The sequence below is a fragment of the Lithobates pipiens genome, unplaced genomic scaffold, assembly GCF_037356315.1.
Source record: "Lithobates pipiens isolate NorthernLeopardFrog02 unplaced genomic scaffold, aLitPip1_a1.2 Scaffold_8, whole genome shotgun sequence".
Taxonomy (NCBI): Eukaryota; Metazoa; Chordata; class Amphibia; order Anura; family Ranidae; genus Lithobates; species Lithobates pipiens.
The window spans coordinates 207534341-207555928 of NW_027507903.1; the positions used below are offsets into that span (position 1 = coordinate 207534341).

At 45.8% G+C, this 21588-nt stretch overlaps 1 protein-coding gene across 1 annotated transcript in view; it reads left to right on the forward strand.

Moving 5' to 3' along the window:
- Positions 1 to 21588, forward strand: part of ASZ1 (ankyrin repeat, SAM and basic leucine zipper domain containing 1) — a 575076-nt gene that overhangs the window by 224069 nt on the left and 329419 nt on the right. The window contains exon 6 of the mRNA XM_077471359.1: positions 4016 to 4127. Coding sequence (XP_077327485.1) covers positions 4016 to 4127 — 112 coding nt within the window. The remainder of the gene's footprint in view (positions 1 to 4015; positions 4128 to 21588) is intronic.

The window sequence follows — 21588 nt, forward strand, 5'->3', positions numbered from 1 at the left end:
TCTAAGGGACAGTGACCTGCCTACTTAAAGCTGTCCAGCTCACTTCATCTCTGCCTTCGCCTTGGTCACATCACAAGAAACCATCTCCTGCATAAAGGCTGGATTGGGGACATCCCTTCTGGCTCCTTATCCTGTTTGCTGTTGCTCCACTTGGATCCCTGACTTCTGGCCTGGCTGACTACTCAATCTGGTTACTGGACTCTCGCTATGCTTTGACTACACTTACTCTATTTAACTTTTTATTTTTTATTAATAAACAAGTGTGATTAAATTGTACTTCTGTCTCGGTCCGATTCATGGTTTCTGACAGAATTGGACTCCTGCTCTCTGAGTGTGAACCTAGTCCCACAGGTTCACACATCTGCTGCTCATCTCATCTTCACAATCCCTGTATGCTACTTTGTAGCAGACTGCCTGGTAAGCTATTCTCTCTATACACCATGCTCAGTTAACTCAGATAATGATTAAGGCTGCATACATACTTGCCATCAACAACCTGTGGTATTCAGGCTGTCACACATATTTTTGTGATAACTGATTCCTACTTATTTATGATTACTTTTAGGTTATTGGTCTGAGGTTTACCTTACCTGGGACTTCATTACGTCTGATATTTTGGCTTTAAATTTCAGAGTGAGTCTAAGCCACTGTACTTTGGTTATATTGCTTTACCAGGCAAATTTGTATTTGGGTCTGTTTTGAGATTTTTTTTTTCTTTTTCCTTTTCCTCCAAAGAACACACATTTTGTATTGAGTGTAGTTTGTAGGTTTTTAACCTTATATTGCATTACTTGGTACAATATATACATTTTGCTATTTATCCAGGGAGTCCCCGTCTGCATAGACCTGCTCCTTGTGGACATGGCTGCCTTCTCATCTCCACCTTCTCTGGCAGTAGTTTTAAAAGGGATGTCATCTGTGTGAGCTGCAGTCCGTGTTACTATGTCTCACCTGACCGGGCCATTCGCTAACTTTCTGCCTGCTTGACAGCATTGGATACAATGTGAAGTTTGCGAAGTGTTTCCTTAATCCTCTGGAAATTTTCTGACATTAATCTGGAACCTGAGGGTTTGGATCTCTGTTTGGTTTTAAACAACAACATTTTTTTTTCACCTTCCAAAGTTACCCAGTAGGTGCACGTATATAAAAAGTATAAAAAACGATTTTCTTTTTTTTCCTGGCTTTATATAATGGGGATATGGTGGTGGTTAGCATCATTTGCTGGTTGATTTGTTCCTTTCTTGCTTTGGACAATGAGGATTTTCAGGTGGATCTTTAAGCTGCAGACTGTCCCCAGTTTTTGGTTTCCTTAAACCATTAGTGATTTTTGCTATGTTTCCCATTCCCCAGTTGGAATGCTTTTGGATGTATCAAAGGGTAAAGACTTCATGTCCCTCAATGGACAAGAAAGAAAATCCAATATTTGTATGCACTGTAAAATCCATTGCTGTCCTCACTGGTTATTGTTCTTGGTCTTGGTCTTGCCCCTGTCTTTCCAGGATGAGGTTTAGTCTCTTCCCGGTGCCCATTTCAGTTTTGACCTTTTTAGCTAGCTTCTGAGCTGTACATACTCTTAAAGAAACATTGGACACTGGCAGACCAAAAAAATGTAGGCCAAATCGGGGATGACCTCGGTTGTAATTAGGGCTGCAACTAACAATTATTTTCATAATCGATTAGGTGGCCGATTTTATTGTTTTGATTGGTTAATAACCTTAAAAAAAAATAGTGTGGCGTATAATTTAGTTAACATGTAAAGTTTAAAAAAAAAAAGGCAATTTATTCTTAAATATCTCTATGCAGTGGTAAATATAAATAACCAACTATATGGTTAGTAAGAGAAATCTTTAATCCACTCTGAGAATGGACAGAAGAGATATACTGTATATACTATTAGAGAAGATATACTGTATATACTATTAGGAGTTATACTATTGGGAGTTATACTGTATATACTGTTAGAGGGGATATACTGTATATACTGTTAGGTTGAATCTAGTAAATATCATCAGACTCGGATCAAATTTTTTATGCAAAAGAAAAAAGTTAGACCGTTTTGCAGATTTCTAAACAGAACTGTAATATATGCCGGACATACAAAAAATATGTCTTCCTTCAAAACTATTTAATTTTAAGAACATTTGTTCGATTTTCTAATCGCTAGTGGGGTCAAATCAACGTTTTTCAACCACAGTGACGGGAACATTTTGAAATGATCGAAAACTTATTGGCCAAAGGAATTTTCAGAGAGTGTATGTGGTTTTTGTTCAGAAATTACATTTATTTTTAAAACAATGTTAAAAGCAAGTGAAAATTCCAAACATTATTTCATTCAGCGAATGTACAAAATATTTTCGTATGCATATTCTTGTCTAAAAATTGATCCTTGTGGCCAGCCTAAGGCTCAGTACACACCTATGCAGTTTGCTTTTGATCATTTTCTACAGTGCTTTTTTCTGTGCATTTTGATCTTTTGCGCATGTTATTTTGCTGCGATTTGCGTTTTAGAATTTTTTTTAAGCCTTTTTGGACAATTTGTTGGGCAGATTAAAAAAAACACAAATTGCTGCAAAAATGCATTACATGCTTTTCTGCAGATTCTCCATTGAAGCCTATTGAACCCAAAAAAGCACAGTTTGTGTTTGAAGAAAGTCCCTGACCCTTTCCAAATATGCAGCAGCTGAAAAAAGCATAGATGTGAATGTTAAATGAACTGTAGTGCGTTTCAGCAAAAAGCACTTAAAAAAACCCATGCGTGAACCAGGCCTAAGACGTTTAGTAACATAATGGGGTTAAAAAAAAAATGAATCGATTTAATCGACAACTAATTATGAAATTAATCGATTGCTATTTTCATAATCGATTAATCGGCCAGTAACATAATGGGGTTAAAAAATTTTTTTAGCCCTTTATATTACAAATAGAGCAAATTGCTACTGTAAGGGATTAATTTTTTTACTGTGCAACAGTGAAAGTAATACAGTAGCGATTATTTGATCTTTTTGTACTCTAAATGGCTAATTTTAGTTTTTTAACCCCATTATGTTACTGGCCAATTAATCGATTATGAAAATGGCAATCGATTAATTTCATAATTGATTAGTTGTGGATTAATCGATTCGTTGTTTCGGCCCTAGTTGTAATTGCAGCGGCGATCTCCCCTGCTGTTCCCTGCCCGAACCCTCTTGTCAGCGCTCTGAGCCATTGTCTGGTCAGCTGCTGGTTTTCTAGCATGCATATCCGAGATAAGCCAGCCAGACTGGCCAGCTTTTGTTGGACCGTCTTCCATACACACAGACCATTTTTTTATTGAACTGCCTGATGTCGCCCGGCATTCAGCACGTGTGTACTATGCTTAAGCGAGCAAAATGAAGCCTAAAGCCCCGTACACACGAGAGGACTTATGTCCGACAGACTTCCAAAGGAGTTCCGCCGGAGTTCTGACAGACTTTTCGGCCGAACGGACTTGGCCACACACGATCACACTAAACTCCGACGGATTCGAACGTGATGACGTACGACCCGACTCGAATAAGGAAGTTCATAGCCAGTAGCCAATAGCTGCCCTAGAGTCGGTTTTAGTCCGTCGGAGTAGCATACACACGAGCGGATTTTTCGAAGGGGACCGGGTCCGGCGGAGTTCCGTCGGGAAAATTTGAAGCATGCTTCATTTCTAAAGTCCGTCAGACTTGTGCGAAGCTAAAGTCCGTTGCAGCCCACACACGATCGGATAGTCTGACGGACTCGGTCTGACGGACTTTGGATGTTGAAAAGTCCGCTCGTGTGTACGGGGCTTAAGCATTCCCCATATAGTATTTATATGCTATGGGATTTCTTGCCATTGGAAGCTCCAAGCAATGTTAAAAATATGCCCCAAGACTGAAATATGTTTTGTGTGAAGCTGAGTTGCAATGTTTTCTTCAGTGTTGTGTAAGTTTTAATATATGCTACAAATATATACTTGTTCCATATGAAATATTCTTGCATTTCAAATTATTGTAATACATTTTTTCAGGAAGAAGATTACTGCACTTATGCTAGCTTCAAGGGAAGGCCATACGCAGGTGGTTACACTTCTGATTGCTCATGGTGCTGATATAAATGCACAAGATGGAAATGGCTATACAGTAAGAATGTTTTCAATATTTTCCCTGATTTGACAATTCAACTTTCACCTTTTGTTGTTGGAATAGATATCCTGTCATTAAGGGACAGTTTACACCATGGAAATGCAGTCTGGATGCGTTCCAGATGCTTTTCTGCATGCTTGTTTTTGATGCGTCAATGCATTTTTTTCACCCCTTTTCTTCTTCTTAACTTTAAATAAGGATGTGTGTTGCAGTGCGTTTTGGTGCGTTTTTACAGCCTTCCAGTACAGTCCAGTGCAGGAAAAACACACTGGAACTGCAAGCACTGATGTGAACTATGCCAATGAAAACCATATAGCCTACTTTCCATGTGTTTTTTTTATTCAGAAAAACGCACTGTACTGCATGCGGTGTGAACTGGCCCAAAAACACTTTTATGTTTTCTAGAATATCATTACCAGTGTAGGACTATTCTGGACAATATTTGATTAATACAATGTGGTATTGGATAATACTTGATTAGTACAAGGTGATGTTACACACTTTTTAAATAAAAAAGAACAATCAGCGCTCACATGTATCAAAAGAAAAAAAAATTGCAAGCTGTACACCTCAAGGAGCAATACACAAAAACGCCTTAATGGCACATTAAATTATACAAATGGTGCAGTGCAACATACAAAAGTCCATATATATTATTCTTGTCTGTAAACAGAAAAATATATTAGACGACACCACGTGGAGAAACAACTTTTGGCTTGTATGTTACAGCTCCTTTCACCAGTAGGAATAAACTCTTACCAGCTGGGATTAACCTCTGAAATCTCAGATGGTCAGAAGCGCAAATTGTCATCAGGGGTATGCATAAGCCTTATTGCTCGACTTTCCACGTATCCACAAGGAGATTTTCAAATACGATCAATTGGGTGCAGCCGACTCCAGATCAATACCCAACCATTTTCACTCCAGGTGTGGTAAGCAGGTGTATATAGGCAGAGAAGAATTCCATCCAAAAAAATGTAATAATAATAATAATAAAAAAAAACGATCTAAGTGTAGCTTAAAAAAAGATCGTTTTATTACACACTTTAAAAAACAAAAAAATATATGTTCACAAAAAAATGTTTTCTTTAGGAGTCCACAGTTCGTATGGATAGTTTCCTTAATGCAGTTACAAGATGTCAATTTCATTTGCAACCACTAGATGCCAGTATAGCATATACAATGGTAACTGCAGCTGAACACATTTACAGCAGGAGATGAATTGAGATAAGATGAAAATAAAAACAAGACAATGCACAAACTAGACGGCAGGTGACATCCATGAAAGGCTCCTCCCCCGTACGCACGTTACGTCCTATCAGGACCCACCGCTGACGAAGTCCTGAAAGCTCTTAAAAAAATTCTTTATTGCATTTTAGTTTTTGTAATAATGAGATCTGAGGTCTTTTTGACCCCAGATCTCATATTTAAGAGGTCCCGTCGTGCTTTTTTTTCTATTACAAGGGATGTTTACATTTCTTGTAATAGGAATAAAAGTGACACATTTTTTTTTTTAGTGTATAAAAGGTAAAATAAAAGAAGGAAAAAAAGGTGCTCTGTCCCGCCGAGCTTGCGCGCAGAACCGAACACATATACGTGAGCAGTACCGCTTATGAAAACAGTGTTCAAACCACACATGAGGTATGGCTGCGATCGTTCCATCGAGAGCAATAATTCTAACCCTAGACCTCCTCTAACTGAAAACATGCAACCTGTAGACATTTTTAAACGACACCTATGGAGATTTTTAAGGGTAAAAGTTTGTCGCCATTCCACGAGTGAGCGCAATTTTTGAAGTGTGACCTATTCAGTATCAATTTATTTGGCATAACATTCTCTTTCACAATATAAAAAAATTGGGCTAAACTGTTATATTTTTTAATTAAAAAAAGTGGATTTTCTCTTGTATTCAATGACCGACACAGCTCCTCTTAGCCATTGGATTGTTATTCCCTATTACTAGGAGATACTAGGCATTAGTTGTAATACAACACTCAGAACTCTTAGTTCCGCCCAGGGGGCGGTCCGTTGGACACCAACCCTCCAGCCTGCCATGCAGCCATCAGTTTTGTTTTGCCTAGTGAAGGAAGATGGACTTGGGAACCCTGCGGGCCCATCGATCCGTGCTTTTTTTTTTTTCTGCAGAAGCTTGTCTTTTTGTGCAAGATGACTGATCCTGTGATCTGCTATCAACAGCCGGCTGAGTGACAGGCTGGATACCCTCATCGTCTCATCTCCCCAGCCTGGCCATCGAGCACGTGCAGGCCGCAGCTATGCACTCGGCAGGCCACGACGAAACCTCAGCTCCAGAGGTGGCCGGTGAGCTTTTATGCTCCGGGACATACATATGACTGGGCTACTGATGTCTGTGTCACAGTATGCAGAGGCCAGCAGCCACCCTGTACAGATCAGTGAGTGGGTCTGTGATGGAATGTTTCCCAGCTCTTCAGGCCTGGTAAGTACTGCTCTCCCTGCCTCGGCGGGGCTGAGCAGCTGGGCAGGCCCTGGGAGGTTGATTCGGGGGTCCCTCACCTCCCTCTCTTCTCTCCCCTGTCTTCCCACCCCCCCGGGGGGATGCTGCATGTGGCTGCTGAGTGGTGTGTGTGTATGCGTCTATGCAGGGGCTCTCACCTGGGGGGGGGGGGGGCTACGCTGGCTAGAGGTGTCCTGTTCTTCATGCCCCTGGAAGGTGTCTGTGAGGTTTTGCTGATGTCCCGTACAGCGTTGTGTTCATTGCCACCGTTTTCTCCATGGAGCTGCTTCGGTGGCCATTTTAGGTGTGGGGAAGGTCAGCATGCTCTCCTGGGCTTCAACGGCCATTTTCCATGTGATCTCCTATACAGGACACCGGCAGCGTGTCCAGGCTTTTCTTGACGCCTGAACAAGTTTTTCAGTGTTCTCTAGTGGCAGCATGTGCTCCTGTGCTCTCACAGCCATTTTCCCTGTGTTTTATGTCTTTTTTCTGGATGCTGGGCGGCCATTTTATTGAAGCCTGAACACATTTAAGAGCGGTTTTGGCACCATTTGCAGCTGCTGCCACCGACACAGCTTTGTTTCCTCTGTACCTGAGAGCCCACAGGGACTACAGGCACTACCTCAGGGTGCTGAGTCTGGCGGGAAAGTGCCCCTCAGCCAGCAGCAGTAAAGAGGGTGGGACTGTCACTGTCCCCTTAGGGTTGCAGACACGGCAGTGTCAGCATGGCTTCAGAAACTGGTGTTTCTTCCCACGAACTCCAGGCAATTGCAACCGGGTCACCTGCGGACTGTGCAGTGCCCATGGACACTCTGACGGCGGTCCTGAATTTGTTCATTGCCAAGATGGAGGCGGTGCATGGGATGAAGGGTGCAATAAAGCCCCTGCCCCTCCCCGTCCTCTGGGGAGAGCTCTGAAGCAGACTTGGGTCCTTCTGAGGCTGGTGACCTGTGCTCTGCCCTGTCAGATGATGCTGACCAAGACCGTTTGGAGTGAGGGTGAGTACCCGTCTGGGTCCATACGCGTCAAAGCGCTGGTTGGAGCACTTATCACAGCTGTGCGTGATACCCTGAAGATTCAGAAGCCAGCAGATCCCTCTGCTGGGGTAGCGGTCCCTTTTGGGTCCAGCAAGCCAGCCCCTTCACCTAAGGTGTTCCCGTATCTGACTTATTTTGACAAGTTCATTTACCAGGAATGGGGTCGCCAGCAACGGACCTTTTCGGTCCCCAAATACATGGCGGTGCGTTACCCTTTTGAGGACAGCCACCCCCCAGTATCAAGGTTAAACAAAGTATCCACAATCCCAGTAGAACGAACTCCTGCATTTAAGGATCCCACGGACAGGAAGGCCGAGGCAGAGGCTCGTTCCTTGTTTACGGTTGTGGGGTCAGCAATGCGACCAGTACTGGCAATCCGCACTTGTGTTGCAGACACTAGCTGAGTGGGCAAAACTTTTGCACTGCGAATTGGTAAAGCAACAGGCTTCTCCTGTCTGCATGGAACTAGTAGACCAACTAGTGCAAGGTCTTAAGTACGTCTGTGACTTGGCCCTGGATTCTCTCCCTCGCTAAAATGCTGGTCTGCTGACCAGGCATCCAAAAAAGCCCTGCCGGATCTTCCATTCCTTGGTGAGCGGCTCTTTGGAGCCACTTTGGTGCCTCTTTGGTTGACATTATTAAAAATGCCACAGGTGGTAAGAGCCTCCTAGGCTGTGGGAGTAGAGTACTAAGGAGCCACGCCGTAGGCAAGGGCCCTCCTTTTCCGCCCACAAATAACTTTTTCGTCCGCTCGGAGCTTTAGCAAAATGCCGCCAACCCGACAAGATCACTATTTATACCATTACATGACCATATCCACTGTCACTACCGAATAAATCCAAATAGTGGCAGTGGGTCCCTCTTAAAGAAATAAGTCCTTATGTCACTCCTCAGAGTCTACAAGGCCGAAGCCGTAGCTAACATATAGTCAGAAAAAAAGAAAGAAAAGAAACTTTTCCCCTGCTGTTGTGTCCCGCTTTTAACTTGCGTACCAACACCAGGAGAAAAGAAAAGTAGCTACCTTAGGTTTCGGTGAACACATAGGACATTTGATTTAATATCAAAAATATTTTTTATTTCTTTCTATACATAAAACAATAAACCTTGATTGAATTGCATCAATCGATCCTAGATGTTAACACAATATTAACCAAAGATGACCCAAAGATCATCCTTATCCGCACAGTTCATACACCCTGACTTTCAACAATCAAAACCAGACAAACATACTCATACATACAACAATAAAACAGATAGAGGCGCCTCCTATGGCCATACATGTGGAGATATACCGAGTATGATCAAATTGTACCAATAATGTCCTTCTATTTAGAAGCATGAGATAAAAATCTCTCGGAAATCTGCACATGTATGGTCATCAAAGTAGCAGTGTTTGGAAATGGGGATAATTATGACCAGACAACGGTCCTAATTTCTCATTAGTACCTCCATTTAACCTACATAACAATTCTCTTTGGTTGAAAATAGGGATATCTCAGGTTCGTGATTATAACAGTCTCATGAAGATTTCTCAGTTAGTGCAATCAATTTATTATGACTCTGAGTCTCCTTCTTCTTCATCACTTATTGCAAAAGTGTAGCAAACCTGAAGTCTTCACTTTCATCCTTTTGTAAGCAGTGGCATAAATGACAGGCAGTACTGAAAATGTAACAATCAATGGCAGTGAATTGAAACTCCTGTTGTATATAAAGTGCACTATTTATCACACATGTCCGGCTTTCCTATGATACTGTGATTGAAAGTTCCATATATTCAGCGGTTCCAATATTACGCTTCTATTAGGAAGCATGAGATAAAAATCTCTCAGAGATCTGCACATGTATGGTCATCAAGGTAGCAGTAATTGGAGATGGAAATAATTATGAGCAATCACCAATCCTGATCTCTCACTAGTACCTCCATTAAATCTACATTGCAATTCTCTTTAATAGAAATAGGAAAATCACTGGCTTGTGATTATAAAAGTCTCATGAAGATCTCTCGGTTAGTTCAGTCAATTATTATAGCTCTGAGTCTCCTTTTTTAATCACTTGCAGCTGAGTTTAGCAAACCTAAAACTGTCATGTTGAAGCCTTCATCTTCACTTTTAGCCTTTTGCAAGCAGCGGCATAAATGACAGTCAATACTGAAAATGTAACAATCAGTGGCAGTGAATTGATTATATTCAAACTCAGTCGTATTTAAAGTGCACTATTTGTCACACATGTCAGACTTTCCTATAATACTGTGACTGTTTTAAAGTTCCATATATCCAGCAATTCCATAAAAAATGCCTTGCACCAAAAATGAATGGTTCTCAGACACACTGGCTTACCATACCCTGGGGATTTCACTCTGATTTGCTGTGTCAGTATATATATATGAGATTCTCAGGCAGTTCATCAAACAAGCTGAATACTTGGATGCAATCTTTCTCCACAAACGATTTTAGTCGATCAAAAGTCCAATAAATGTGTGTAGGATCTTTCACCACTTGTTTTATAACATCCAAGTCTCACCACCTCTGTTATGCTGAATCCACTCCAGGGTCCTTTGCAATCAGCTGCACCAAAGGCCTTTCAACCAGGTGTCTGTTCAGATGGTCATTCATTCAGATATTCCATATTTCCGATCCACACTGCTAATACTTTGATTCATGCCCAGAAGGGCGCCTACTATCCACACAAACGTCAATGCGTTTCGCAACGTGGCATCGCATAGCTTCAACTGGACGTGACAAGATGTCCACAGACGGACAAAAACGCCTCTGGAACCGCAAGCCTGCAAACAAAAGTGCTACCGCATGAAGGTTTGCCCCCAGCCATGTCTCGGGTGGGGGGGTCGCCTTCTGGAGTTTTCAGCCCGGCTGTCCTCTCGGCTATCCGACCAATGGGTCTGCGATCTGATTTCCTCAGGTTACAAGAACGAGTTTCTCTCTTGGCCACCAAACGGATTCTTCCCCTCCAGTATACCCATTCTCCCGGCTCGCCGGGAGACCCTCTTGGGGGGCAGTAAGGGACCTGCTAAGTCGTGGGGTGGTTGTACTGATTCTGGAATCGGAACGTTTCCAGGGATTCTACTCAAATATGTTTGCAGTTCCCAAGAAGGAAGGGGTACGTCCAATCTTGGACCTAAAAGCCCTCAATCACTTTGTAAAAGTGCAGAGGTTCAGAATTGAATCTGTTCGCTCAGTAGTTGCACTCCATCAACGGGACTCCCTGGCATCCTTAGACATCCAGGATGCGTACCTGCACATACCCATATGCCTTCAGCATCAAAAGTTTCTGCGATTTGCAGTCGGGGAAGCCCACTATCAGTTTGTGGCTCTCCCTTTTGGCTTGGCTTCAGCACCCCAAGTCTTAACCAAGGTATTGGCTCCAGTTTTGGCTTTGCTGCGGCAACGTGGCATCGCGATCGTGGGATACCTAGACGATCTCCTGCTGAGGGCATCTTCCGCCTCAGAGGAGGATGTGGTGATCACCATGCAGACCCTGCAAGAATTTGGGTCGCTGTTGAACCTAAAGAAGTCTGTGATTGTGCCGACCCAGCATCTGGAGTACCTAGGCTTACTGCTGGACTCCATGGAAGCGAGGGTTTTTCTCCCTTCAAACTGCAGACTCTCAGATCCGTCGTAAAACTGCTTATGAACCGCAAGTGGTCGTCGCTCTGCTTTTGCATTAGAGTCCTGGGACTCATGGTAGCCTCCTTCGAGGCAGTACCTGATGCCCAGTTCCACCAGAGTCCTGCAGAAGGAGATTTTGACAAAGTGGGACAAATCTCAGTTGTCAGTCAGAGATTCACTGACCTGGTGGCTGAGGTCCCCGGTGATTGTCCGGGAAAGCGTTCCTGCCTCTGAAGTGGACAGTGATCACAAGGGACGCCAGCCTATCCGGCTGGGGTGGAGTGATGGGGGTTCAGTCGGCTCAGGGCCTCTGGCCCGCCCCCCGGTCTCCTAGTTTAAAAGCCTCTCTAACGTTTTGGCCATCTTCACTCCCAGCAGATCTGCACTCTCCTCATTTAGTTGCAGTCTGTCCCTTCTATAGAACTGGTAGCCGACTGAAAAGTCCACCCAGTTCTCCAGGAACCCAAACCCCTCCTTTCTACTCCAGCTCCTCAGCCACTGGTTTACTGCCCTAATTTCCCCCCTGCCTTTCTGGTGTGGCTGGATGTGATGGTAGTATTTCTGAGGTCCTATTCCTCAATTTAGTTCCTACATCCTTAACTTTATTTAGGGCGCTCCATCTTCCTCTGACTTTGTCATTGTTGCCAATGTGCACCATGACAGCTGGGTCTTCCCCAGCCCCCCCCCCCTCCTCAGTAATCTGTCCACCAGATCCGTAATGTGCCAAACACGAGCGCCCGGTAGACGACATACAGTTCGGTGCTTCAGGTCTTTGTGACAGATTGCCCTCTTTGTCCTTCTGAGAATTGAGTCCCCTACCACCAAAATCTTCCTTTCCTTCCTTTTGGCTTCCCCCCACTCACTGAGGAGTTCTTCCCCTGGCAGCCAGGGGTGTCACTGTGCTCCAGCAAGTATTCCTCTGCATATTTTTGGTAAAAAAATCGCAATAAGCATATATTGATTTTGCGCAAAAGTTATTGCATCTGCAAAATATATTTATAGCATTTTTAGTATTGATTTTTTTTTTTTTTTACTATTAATGGCGGTGATCAGCAAAGTTTAGCAGGACTGTGACATTGCAGTGGACAAATCGGACACTTTTTTGGGGTCATTGACATTTATACAGTAGTCAGAGCTAAAAATAGCCACTGATTACTGTGTACATGTCACTGGCAGGGAAGAGGTTAACACTAGTGGGCGACCAAGGGGTACAGTGTGTCCTAGGGAGGTTTTTATAACTGTATAGGGGATGGTCCCCCCTTCCCCCAGCCTCTGCACTGTCTTGTGTGACAGCTACAGTGGCAGAATGAGAGCTCGGACACTGGCCTCATTGTGCCTCCGCATGGCAAATACCAGTGCTTTTCCCAAATCCATGTACCTGCTTCCAATAGATTTATGAATTTACAACAAGGAATGGTGTTTGTTGTGAGGAGGCATGACGGATTTATAAAGAATGTCGTAGGTAGATTTCATTAATTCTCCAGCAAAAATCTGGCTGCTAATATTAGTATATGGGTTGGGGAATTTGTCTATGTTCTATAAGGAACTGAATCTCTGGAATAGCATTTGTAATATATGCCTGAATTCTCACCAATATGAGCCATATCGGTATGGCGATTCTTGCATTAGCATTCGTGTATTGGGGATGGTCTGCCTGGGAGTAGAGAGCGATCTCTGTTCCTGATCACTAGGAACTGCAGATCTCTACTTCCCTGTTTTACATTGACAGAGCCCCATTCTGGCTCTCTGTGCAGCAATAGCGGGTGGCCGGTGGGCGTCGTGGCCACCAGCAATGCGCATCAGCTCCAGGGATGTGGTGCAGTTGCGCGCACTTGCTAAAGCCTTTTAAAGAGCCGACGTACAATGACGGCGATTTGTGCAGCCGTGCCAAGCTGCCGCAGTACAGCTGCTGCGGGTGGTCAGCAAGTAGTTAATGTGAAAGATGTTATGTCGAGTAAATGGATACTGAACATGTCATGCTTTAACCACTTATCCACTTACAGACCGGACCATTTTGCTGGTCAAAGACCAGACCACTTTTTGCGATTCGGCACTGCGTCACTTTAACTGACAATTGCGCGTGCGCGTGGCTCCCAAACAAAATAGACGTCCTTTTTTTCCCCACAAATAGAGCTTACTTTTGGTGGTATTTGATCACCTCTGCGGTTTTTATTTTTTGCGCTATAAACAAAAATAGGGCGACAATTTTGAAAAAAACGCATTATTTTTTACTTTTTGTTATAATAAATATCCTCCAAAGATATATAAAAAAAACATTTTTTTTCCCTCAGTTTAGGCCGATACGTACTCTTCTACATATTTTTGGTAAAAAAAAAATCGCAATGAGTGATTGATTGGTTTGCGCAAAAGTTATAGCGTTTACAAAATAGGGATAGTTTTATGGCATTTTTATTAATAATTTTATATTATTTTTTTTTTGCTAGTAATGGCGGCGATCAGCGATTTTTTTTTTTTTATTGTGACTGCGACATTGTTGCGGACACATCGGACATTTTTGACACATTTTTGGGACCATTGTCATTTCTACAGTAATCACTGCTATATAAATGCAGTGATTTCTGTGTAAATGACACTGGCAGTGAAGGGGTTAACCAGTGGGTGGCAGTGTAGGGGTTAAGTGTTTCTAGGGGTGTGTTACTAACTGTGGGGGGGTTGGGCTTTCATTTAGTGAACACTGATCTCTGCTCCAATCACATAGAGCAGAGATCAGCGTCACTAATTGCCAGGCAGAATGGAGAAATGCTGTTTACACGGCATTTCCTCCATTCAGCCGTCCCGTGAGACGATCGCGGGTATGCCCGCGGCGATCGAGTCCGCGGGACCTGCGACCGGACTCACGGGGGTCCCGACCGGCACGCGAGCGCGCCGGCGGCGCTTTTGCGATGGCAGGGCGGCATTGAAGATTGGACGTACCTGTACGCCAATATGCCCGCCCGTGCCATTCTGCCGACGTACATCGGCGTGCGCTGGTCGGGAACCGGTTAAGGACCGATCCACTTTCTCTTTCGTTCACTGACTAACACAGCTCCTTTATTCTTGACCATAGGGTTGTTACGCCACCTTCAGGAGAGGACTAGGCAGAGCATGTTAACATGTACAAAAACAGAACTTTCTAGTTCTGCCCAAGGGTCGGTCCCTTCAGTAACAACCCCCCCAGCCTGCTTTCTGCAGCCTCAGTTTTTTTCTGCCTAGTGAAGGAGATGGACCTAGGAACCATCGATCCTGGCATTTTTTGCAGAGGTTTGTCTTTTGCGCAAGAGTAGATCACAGGATCTAATATCAACAGCCGGCTGGGTGACAGGCTGGATACAGTTATCCTTGTAGTCTCCCCAGCCTGGCCATCGAGCGTTTGCAGACCATAGCTACGTGCTGGGTTGGCCATGACATGCCCCTCAGGCTCAATGCTCTGGGGCACACATATGACCGGGCTACTGATGTCTGAGTCAGTGTGCCATGGCCAGCAGCCACCCCGTACTCTTCGGGAGTGGTTCTGTGATGGAATGTCCCCAGCTCGTCCGGATGGTAAGTACAGCTCTCCCTGCCTCGGTGGGGCTGAGCAGCTGGGCATTTCCTGGGACGTCGATTCGGGGGTCTCTCTTCTCTCCCTGTCCCTATCCCCCCCGTGGGTGATGCTACATGGGCTGCTGAGCAGTGTGTGCCATATAGATAGAGGTCCCCTGGGGGGCACTCTCCTTGGGTGGGGGGATGCTCCCCTGGGAGTCTGTTGTCTTCCCCGCTGGGTGTCTGGTGGTCTGCACATGCTGATCACCATATTGCTGTTATGCTGCCATTTTCTGTCTTTTTTTCACTGTCCCTTTCTGCGTACAATTTGGCGGCCATGTTTGCTGTGACTCATGGAGAAGCGTGGTCAGGAACCATTTTGCTGTAGTTCGGAGGCCATTTTCCCTGTGATTATGTCCTTTTATACTGGATGCTCGGTGGCCATTTTGTTGTAGCCATCATGGATTTTATGCCCAGTGCTGGCCCCTGAAGCTCAGAACACAGCGGTTTCTTCACTCGGGCACCTGGGAGCTGACACAGGACAGAGGCATTACTAGCTGAACGGCACAGAACACGGTCAGGGTGGTGAGTTCTGCGGTGGGGGCCCCTCAGCCTGCAGCAGCTAGGAGGGTGGGGCTATACACTTGTCCTAAGTCCCCAACAGATGTCAGACAGGGTGGGTCAACATGGCTTCAGAAACTGGTGTTTCTTCCCCCGAACTCCCGGCAATTGCTTCCGGCTCGTCTGCAAACAGTGCAGTGCCTCTGGACGCTTTGTCGGCTGTCCTTGACACGTTCGTTGCCAGGATGGAGGCGGTGCGTGGGCGCAAAGGTGGTGAAAAGCGGCCCTTACCCCTCCCCCGTCCTGTCCTCAGGGGAGAGCTCTGACGCAGAGACTGGTGGCCCCTGCTCTGTCCGGGGCCACCCGTGACAAATTGCTAATTGGAGCACTTATCACAGTTGTTCGTGATACCCTGAAGATTCAGGTTACAGCAGATCCCTCTGCTGATGTAGCGGTCCCTTTTGGGTCCTGTAAGCCAGCCCATGCACCTAAGGTGTTTCCGTATCTGACTTATTTAGATAAGTTCATATACAAGAAATGGGGTAGACCGCAACGGACCTTTTCATTCCCAAAAAGTATGGCAGTGCGTTATCCCTTTGAAGAGAGCCTTCTTAAAATATGGTCGGCTCCTCCGGTCGTGGACCCTCCAGTATTCAGGTTAAATAAAGTAACGATCCCGGTAGAGGGTCCTCCTGCGTTTAAGGACCTCACGGACAGGACGGTCGAGGCAGTGGCCCGTTCCTTGTTTACGGTTGTGGGGTCATCAGTGCGACCAGTACTGGCCTCTGCACTTGTGCCACAGACACTTACTGAGTGGGCAAAACTTTTACACCGCAAATTGGGGGAGCAACAGGCTTCTCCTGTCTGCGTGGAACTAGCAGACCAGTTAGTGCAAGGCCTTAAGTACGTTTGTGATGCGGCCCTGGATCCCCCCCCCCCCTCTGTTATCCAGGGCTTCAGTGTCAGAAGTGGTGCTGAGGTGCCCGATTTGGCTAAAATGCTTGTCTGCGGACCAGGCATCTCATAAAAGCCCTGACGGATCTACCCTTCCTTGCTGAGTGGCTCTTTGGAGCCTCGTTGGATGACCTCATTTAAAATGCCACAGGTGGGAAGAGCACCTTTCTCCCACAGACCAGGAAGACTATGGACTAGGGCCCTAATTTTCCATTCATAAACTGCTTTTTCGTCCGCCTGGGGCTTCGACTAAGCACCATGTTTGGTGTAAAACATGTCAGCGGCTTTGCAGTTAGTCTGTACATTAGCCTGGATGTTATGATTTTAATCATATTTTTGCAATAAAGTTTAATACTTTGGAGTGTGGCTATCAGCTACATTTTTTCACTTCAGTTCCTGTTGCAAACAGAGCCGGCACCCTGTGGGATTGTGGAGACCGCTGCTTTGGGAGAGGTCATTACTTGGGAGCGGTAATCTTTTGTAGCTCTATCAGTCGGGGCTTCGGCTAAAGGTCCGCAGCCCGACAGGACGACCTCTGAAGGACAAAAGCGTCCCTGGAACCTCAAGCCTGCAAGCAAAAGTGCTGCCACATGAAAGTTTGCCCCCCCGCCCATCTCAGGGGTGGGCGGTTGCCTTTGGGTGTTTGCAGCCCGGTGGGCCTCTCGGCTGTCCGACCAATGGGTCTGCGAACTGATTTCCTCTGGCTACAAGATAGAGTTCCTCTCTTGGCCAACAGATTCTTCCCTTCCAGCATAACCTTACTCCCGACTCGCTGGGAGGCCCTCATGGGGGCGGTAAGGGACCTGCTAGGTCGCGGGGTGATAGTACCTGTTCCGAAGACGGAAAGCCTGAAAGCCCTCAATTGCTTTGTGAAAGTATGGAGGTTCAGAATGGAATCGGTTCGTCCAGTCGTCGCTGCACTCCGTCAAGGGGACTCTCTGGCATCTTTGGACATCCAGAATGCGTACCCGCACATACCCATATGACTCCGGCATCAGAGGTTTCTGCGGTTTGCAGTTGTGGATGCCCACTACCAGTTTGTAGCTCTCCCTTTTGGCTTGGCTTCAGCACCCCGAGTCTTTACCAAGGCATTGGCTCCATTTTTGGCATTGTTGCGACAATGCGGGATCGCGATCGTAGGTTACCTAGACGATCTCCTTCTGAGAGCATCTTCCGCCTCAGAATTAAAGGAGGATGTGGAGATCACCATGCAAACGGTGCTTATACTGACTCAGCGTTTGGAGGACCTAGGCTTACTGCTGGACTCCATGGGAGCGAGATTGTTTCTCCCTTCAGACAAGCTGCAGACTCTCAGAGCCGCGGTAAAACTATTGATGAACCACAGGGGGTCGCTGCTATGCTTCTGCATTCGAGTCCTGGGGCTCATGGTGGCCTCCTTCGGAGCAGTGCCATATGCCCAGTTTCATACCAGAGTCTTGCAGAAGGAGATCTTGACGAAATGGGACAAATCTCCATTATCACTGGATCGGCAGATTCAGGTGAGCCGGTCAGTCAGGGACTCCCAGCTCTGGTGGCTGAGATTCCTGGCACTTCAGTCCAGGAAGTCGTTCCTACATTGGACAGTGATCACAACGGACGCCAGCCTGACCAGCTGGGGTGGATTACTGGGAGTACAGTCGACCCATGGCCTCTGGTCAGGGAAGGAATCCAAGTTGCCGATCAATGTGCTCGAGCTACGAGAGATCAGGCTTTGCCTCTCCACATGGTCATTGAGACTTTGAGGGCATCCGATCAGGATCCAGTCAGACAACGCCACGGCGGTGGCATATGTCATTCATCAAGGAGGAACAAGAAGCTTGGCTGCAGCACGGGAGGTCGCTCACATCCTTCAGTGGGCAGAGTGACATGTACCGGCCATTTACATCCCCGGAGTGGAAAACTGGCAGGCGGACTGCCTAAGTCTCCAGATGCTGCACCCAGGAGAATGGGCGTTGCATCCGGAGGTGTTCAGGCTACTGTGCCTGCCATGGGGCACACCACACGTGGATCTCCTGGCTTCCCGTCTCAATCGGAAGGTGCCTAGATTCATGTTCAGGACGAGATCCTTGGGCAGATGTGTCAGACATGCTAGTGGCTCCGTGGGGTCAGCACCGACTGATCTATGCCTTTCCTCCGCTAAAGCTACTACCACGTCTGCTTCGCAGAGTGGAGACCGAGGGGATTCCAGTAATTCTGATTGCCCCAGATTGGCCTCGGCACCCCTGGTACGCCGACCTAGTACGCCTGGTTCCGGACGCTCCCTGGTGACTACCAATGCGAGAAGACCTTCTGTCTTAAGGTCTGATTCTCCATCCTGCTTTATCACCGCTGGTTTTAACGGCATGGCTGTTGAGAGCCGATTGCTAAGGATATCAGTGATGTTGAGAGCACGGAAATCTTCTTCTCGGAAGATATATCATTATTCCTGGAAGGCATACATCTCTGTGTGAGGAGAAAGGATGGCGTCCGCGCGCCTATTCCATTTCCAGGATCCTGCTGTTTTTACAGCAAGGAGTAGACCAGAAGTTAGCTTTGAGCACCATTAAAGGACAAATATCAGCCTTGGCTGTCTTTTTTTCAGCGACCCCTGGCGTCTCACTCTCTAGTGAGCACCTTTGTTCAGGGGGTCCGACATGTAGTTCCTCCGGTGTGTCCACAGTTATCCCATGGGATTTGAACCTAGTATTATCGTTGTTTCTGAAACCGCCATTTGAGAATATCATTGTTGACTCTTCCCAGAAAGTGTTTTTTCTAGTGGCAATTACATCGACTAGGAGGGTTTCTGGAACTGGCTGCCTTGTCTTGCAAGTCACCTTATCTAGTTATCCATAAGGATAAGTTGGTGTTGTGTCCGCAACTTTCCTTTCTGCCAAAAATGGTTTTGGAGTTCCACATCAATGAAGACATTGTGTTACCATCTTTGTGTCCTAAACCGACACATTTTAAGGAGGTGGCCCTCCATTCCCTGGATGTGGTACGGGCTCTAAGTGTGTATTTTTCTGCCACGGCTCCCTTTCAGAAGTCAGACTCTGTTTATTTCGGTAGCTGGTCCAAAACAAGGTCGGTGGTCTCGTCTGCCACCATTTCCAGGTGGATCAGACAGATTGTGTTACAGGCCTACGCCTTGAAGGGGACGGTGCCCCCCTTTCCTGTCACGGCCCATTCCACCTGGGCAATTGGAACTTCTTGTGCTTTCCGACATCAAGCGTCAGTCGCTCAAGTGTGTAAGGTGGCAACTTGGTTGTCCGTTCACACTTTTACAAAGTGCTACAAAGTGGATGTAAGCGCATCGGCTGATGCTTATTTTGTCCAAAGTTTTGCAGGTGGCCGTGTAATGTTGCAATTGCACTTTTTTTTAATGAGAAAATACAGTTACATTTCAGTATAATTAACTATTGCATTGTTATCCGCAAGTTCTGATGCGGATAGATAAGGTGATGACTCCCCTGTGAGGGAGCACTTCTGGTTGTGGGTGACGTTTTTTATGCTGTTTCCCACCCCTCACTATGACACTGCTTAGCGACGTCCCTATGGTCAAGAATAAAGGAGCTGTGTCAGTCGGTGAAGGAAAGAGACATTAGAATTTTTGTACTCGCTGTAAAATCCTTTTCTGTGAAGTTCACTGACACAGCACCCTCCCCTCCTATTGATTAAGTTATACTGCTTGTTGACGTACTGAGGCGGCAGGAAGCAGGCTGGGGGGATGTTACTGAAGGGACCGCCCCTTGGGTGGAACTAGAAAGTTCTGTTTTTGTACATGTTAACATGTTCTGCCTAGTCCTCTAGTGAAGGTGGCGTGACAACCTTGTGTCAGTCAAGTGAACTGAGTACAAAAATCCTATTTTTGGGGGGTGTGGTGTTTACAATTTAAACATTTTTATTTGCTAGAAAATGACTTAAAACCCCCAAACATTATACATTTTTATTCTAACACCCTAGAGAATAAAATGGTGGTCGTTGTGGTGTCACACCGTATTTGTGCAGCAGTCTTACAAGCTCCCCCCCCCCCCCCCCTTTTTTTAAATTTTAATTAAAAAATGAGACAGCAGTAAAGGTAGCGCATTTTTTTTCAATATTGTGAAAGATGTTGTTACGCCGAGTAAATTGATACCCAACATGTCACACTTCAAAATTGCGCCTGCTCGGTGGAACGGTGACAAACTTTTACCCTTAAAAAAAATCTCCATATGCGACGTTTAAAAAAATTCTACAGGTTGCATGTTTAGAGTTGCAGAGGAAGTCTAGGGCTAGAATTTTTTTCTCTCGCTCTACCAAACGCGGTGATACCTCATGGTTTGAACACTGTTTTCATATGCGGCCTCTCCTCACGTATGCGTTCCCTTCTGCACGTGAGCTCTGCGTTTACAATTTTATTTTTAAAATTTATTTTACCTTTTTTTTTTTTTTTTATTACAATGTTTAACCACTTGTATACTGGGCACTTAAACCCCCCTCCTGCCCAGACCAATTTTTAGCTTTCGGCGCTGATGCAATGACAATTTTGCGGTCATACAACACTGTACCCAAATTACATTTTTATCATTTTTTCCCCCATAAAATGAGCTTTCTTTCGGTGGTATTTAATCACAGCTGGGTTTTTTATTTTTTGCTAAACAAACCAAAAAAGATGGAAAATTAAAAAAAAGTTTAATAGTTTGTTATAAAATTTTGCAAACAGGTAATTTTTCTGCTTCATTTATATGTGCCGATGAGGCGGCACTGGTAGGCACTGGTAGGCACTGATGGGCTGCAATGGGCACTAATAGGCACATTTAAGGCGGCACTGATAGGCACCGATAAGGCGGCACTGATAGGCACAGATAAGGCGGCACAGATAAGGTGGCACTGATGGGTCCTGATGGGTGGCACGGATGGGCACTGATAGGTACCACGGATAGGTGGCACTGATGGGCACTGGTAGGTGGCACTGATGTGCAGCACTGTCCAGGCACTGATTGTGGCCACTGATAGGTGGTGCTGGTGGGCACTGGTAGGTGGCACTTGTAGGGGGCACATGTGGGCACAGAGAATCTGGGCACGTTGCATTGATCGGGACTAATGTCCCTCTCACTGCCGCCTGTTATCAGCTGTTTTTTTTTCCTTTTCGGGCTGACAGCGATTACAAGCTGTGTTGACATCACGTGATCAGCTGTCATTGGCTGACAGCTGATCACGTGGTAAGGGGTCGGGATCGACTCGCTGATCACAGAGCGCGCTGCGTGCACCCTTCAGTAGGCGGGCACGCCGCTCGTGCATGGGACGACGTCAATAGACGTCGTCCCGGCAAT